General features: G+C 39.8%; 1 protein-coding gene across 1 annotated transcript in view; it reads right to left on the reverse strand.

Moving 5' to 3' along the window:
• Window positions 1-4,460, reverse strand: part of LOC121562654 (zinc finger protein 239-like) — a 13,164-nt gene continuing 8,704 nt past the window's right edge. The window contains exon 2 of the mRNA XM_045205847.1: window positions 1-1,564. Within this exon, the coding sequence (XP_045061782.1) occupies window positions 750-1,564 (815 nt within the window). The 3' untranslated portion in view covers window positions 1-749. The remainder of the gene's footprint in view (window positions 1,565-4,460) is intronic.

Below are 4,460 nucleotides of genomic sequence, written 5' to 3' on the forward strand. Positions count from 1 at the left end.
CAGAGTTGGAAAATGATCATTTATTTACAGAGTATGTATCACTGCCTTAAGTGTCAACAATTGAACAAAAACCCTGTAGATCCGAATCTTTAGTCGTGAGGCTTGTAGCAACCTTAAGGAAGCAACGTCAACTCCTTTACAGTGGTGACTAGTGACTCGGATCTACAGTTGCCCTCAGCTCAACGCTGGGGGTCGCTGTTGTAAGTTTGAGGGGTGAATGTAGCACATCGAGATGTGTGAAAATCACTCCTCAGTCATAAGTGTCCTTGCTTGTACCGTTAAATTGCTAGCTTTTGAGTGGCGCGACGGGTAGAGACGATTGAACGAGGACGGTCACGTGTGTTTGTAATGCAGAGGTCCTGAGTTCGAGCCAGGTATGTGGCTAATTGGGGGAAGGTAGTACTCGCTAAGCAAGCAGCGTGATGTTCTTTACTCAGATAAATTCAAGCTGACATAGTCTACTTCATATTCAGTTAGTTTTGAAAAAAAAAATATAGATGTCTTTTTTTGTCCATTTCATACAACTTGATTTTATGTGGCATAAACAAAAGCACAACGTTTTGCAGTAAAAAAAGATGAAACAAGTGTGGGAGAAGTATGTGTTGTCTCATAAACTTTAAGTATAATTTCATGTGATATATTCCTTTCCACACTGGAACGGTGGTAAGGTATCTTCACTGTATGTATTATCTCATGGTCTTTCAGGTGCCCTAACTGAGTAAATAAATCATCTCACACTAGGAGCATTGCTAACGTTTCTCTATGGTGTGGATTCTTTCATGCTCTTTCAATTGCCTTAATGAGGTAAATCTCTTTCCACACAGGGAGCATTGGTAAGGCTTCTCTCCTGTGTGTATTCTCTCATGCATTTTCAGGTTCCCTAACTTGGTAAAACTCTTTCCGCACTGAGAGCATTGGTGAGGCTTCTCACCTGTGTGTATTCTGTTATGCATTTTTAGACTCCCTAACTCTGTAAAACTCTTTCCACACAGGGAGCAGTGGAAAGGCTTATCTCCTGTGTGTGTCCGCTCATGTTTTTTCAGGTTGCTTAACTCGGTAAAACTCTTTCCACAAAGGGAGCAATGGAAAGGCTTCTCTCCTGTGTGTATTCTCTTATGTATTTTCAGGCTCCCTAACTCAGTAAAAGTCTTTCCACAGTGAGAGCAGTGATGAGGCTTCTCGCCTGTGTGTGTCCTTTCATGCCTTTTCATGTTGCCTAACTCTGTAAAACTCTTTCCGCACAGTGAGCAGTGGAAAGGCTTCTCTCCTGTGTGTGTTCTCTCATGTGATTTCAGGTACCCTAACTTGGTAAAACTCATTCCGCACTGAGAGCATTGGTAAGGCTTCTCTCCTGTGTGTATTCTCTCATGTATTTTTAGGTTCCCAAACTGGGTAAAACTCTTCCCACACTGGGAGCAGTGATGAGGCTTTGCTCCTGTGTGTGTCCTCTCATGTCTTTTCAGGTTCCCTAACTTGGTAAAACTCTTCCCGCAGTGGGAGCAGTCGTGTCGTCTTGCTGGTTTGGACGTCTCTGGTTCTGGTTCCTCTGAGTCTGGTCTTTCTCCTGCCGAAGACAAACAGAGTGTTTATTTAAACATAGAGACCTGAATAAACACTAATTAAAACACTATTGAACGTCACTGTTGTTATGCGAAAAACGTGGCATAAGCAAACATTTCTGTTCAAACAGATGTAGAAGGGGTCTTAGAAAATAGTCTGAAAAGGTACTAGAAATGGGCCTGCATCAAAACACAATAATGTTGAAGTAAATACCACTGCCAACTAATATCAACACTTAAATTGAGTTATTTTCCTTCTGTAAGTTTAAAGAGATTCTCTGGTACATTTTAATCCTTTGTTTCTGAAAGTAGTGCTCATTAGCCAAAAGGGGTCCCTGAAAATGGTGTACTACGTCACGTGCAGATTTGTACACCACGTCATCACTCTCTCTGTCTGCTCTGCTGTGGGTGAATGATGAGCCTCTTAATAGCGTCACTCATATGGCGAGGGGCTGAAGCTCATTGCTTGAACTTGAATTGTTAGGGGCTGGCCCACGTGGGGGGAAATGTAGCGAAAATGGCACAGCACAAGTTCCAGAAAAACAGTCGCTTTCAAGCTAGGAATTTCGTGGCTAATTGAGGTAAGACATTAATTCTGCTCATAGATTATGCATGTATGAACTACACAGACACATCCAGCCCAAAGCGGGAGGTTTAAAAAAATACTTATTAGTCACCAAAGTTCTGGAGCATGATACTGCAGTACAGTGGGGAAAAAAGTATTTAGTCAGCCACCAATTGTGCAAGTTCTCCCACTTAAAAAGATGAGAGAGGCCTGTAATTTTCATCATAGGTACACATCAACTATGACAGACAAATTGAGAATTTTTTTTCCAGAAAATCACATTGTAGGATTTTTTATGAATTTATTTACAAATTATGGTGGAAAATAAGTATCCCTCATTGACTCAAGTGTTACCTGAAATACAGTATAGCAGAGTAAAAAAATATATACAGTAACATACAAATGACAGACCTCTACATGCTTTGTAAGTAGGAAAACCTGCAAAATAGGCAGTGTATCAAATACTTGTTCTCCCCACTGTATATGTATATGTGTATATATGTATATGTGTATATATATATATATATATATATATATATATATATTGTAAAGTGGTTGTCCCACTGGCTATCATAAGGTGAATGCACCAATTTGTAAGTCGCTCTGGATAAGAGCGTCTGCTAAATGACAAATATGTAAATGCAATGTCATTTACTGTATTTTACTGTACTTTACTGAACAATACTGTCCTGAACAATACTCTACTGAACTCTACTCTACTGAACTCTACTGAACTCTACTCTACTGAACTCTACTCTACTGTACTGAACTCTACTGTACTGAACTCTACTGTACTGAACTCTACTCTACTCTACTCTACTGAACTCTACTCTACTGAACTCTACTGTACTGAACTCTACTCTACTGTACTGAACTCTACTGTACTGAACTCTACTGTACTGAACTATACTCTACTCTACTGAACTCTACTCTACTGAACTCTACTCTACTGTACTGAACTCTACTGTACTGAACTCTACTGTACTGAACTCTACTGTACTCTACTCTACTGAACTCTACTCTACTGAACTCTACTGTACTGAACTCTACTCTACTGTACTGAACTCTACTGTACTGAACTCTACTGTACTGAACTATACTCTACTCTACTGAACTCTACTGTACTGAACTCTACTATACTCTACTGTACTGAACTCTACTGTACTGAACTCTACTGTACTCTACTCTACTGAACTCTACTCTACTGAACTCTACTGTACTGAACTCTACTGTACTGAACTCTACTGTACTGAACTCTACTATACTCTACTGTACTGAACTCTACTGTACTGAACTCTACTCTACTCTACTGTACTGTACTCTACTGTACTGAACTCTACTGTACTGAACTCTACTGAACTCTACTCTACTGAACTCTACTGAACTCTACTGAACTCTACTGTACTGCACTATACTATACTCTACTGTACTGAACTCTACTATACTCTACTGCACTGAACTCTACTGCACTGAACTCTACTGCACTGAACTCTACTGTACTGAACTCTACTGTACTGAACTCTACTGTACTGAACTCTACAGTACTGAACTCTACTGTACTGAACTCTACTCTACTGAACTCTACTCTACTGAACTCTACTCTACTCTACTGTACTCTACTATACTCTACTGTACTGAACTCTACTGTACTGAACTCTACTCTACTCTACTGTACTGAACTCTACTCAACTCTACTCTACTCAACTCTACTCAACTCTACTCAACTCTACTCTACTGAACTCTACTCTACTGAACTCTACTCTACTGAACTCTACTGTACTGTACTCTACTCTACTGAACTCTACTCTACTGAACTCTACTCTACTGAACTCTACTCTACTGAACTCTACTCTACTCTACTGAACTCTACTCTACTCTACTGTACTGAACTCTACTGTACTCTACTGTACTGAACTCTACTGTACTGAACTCTACTGTACTGAACTCTACTGTACTGAACTCTACTGTACTGAACTCTACTCTACTCTACTGAACTCTACTGAACTGTACTGAACTCTACTGAACTCTACTCTACTGAACTCTACTCTACTGAACTCTACTGTACTCTACTGTACTGAACTCTACTGTACTGAACTCTATTGAACTGTAGGTTTGGTTATTTATCTGTAAGAGGCTTCAAGAGAATCTGGAAACGAAGCCGCTTTGTTAATTTAAAAGTCCAAAAAAAGGATGTACCAATGGCAGATTGCCCCTTTAACATTTTTTACAGTACTGAACAACATATTCAAGTGTAGAACTTCAGCAGAATAACTCTTCAAAACGACACATTAGTTCAACAACTGCAGAGTTTGTGCCCCTGTTTCTAAGACAGTATT

Source organism: Coregonus clupeaformis, chromosome 20, assembly GCF_020615455.1.
Source record: "Coregonus clupeaformis isolate EN_2021a chromosome 20, ASM2061545v1, whole genome shotgun sequence".
NCBI lineage: Eukaryota > Metazoa > Chordata > Actinopteri > Salmoniformes > Salmonidae > Coregonus > Coregonus clupeaformis.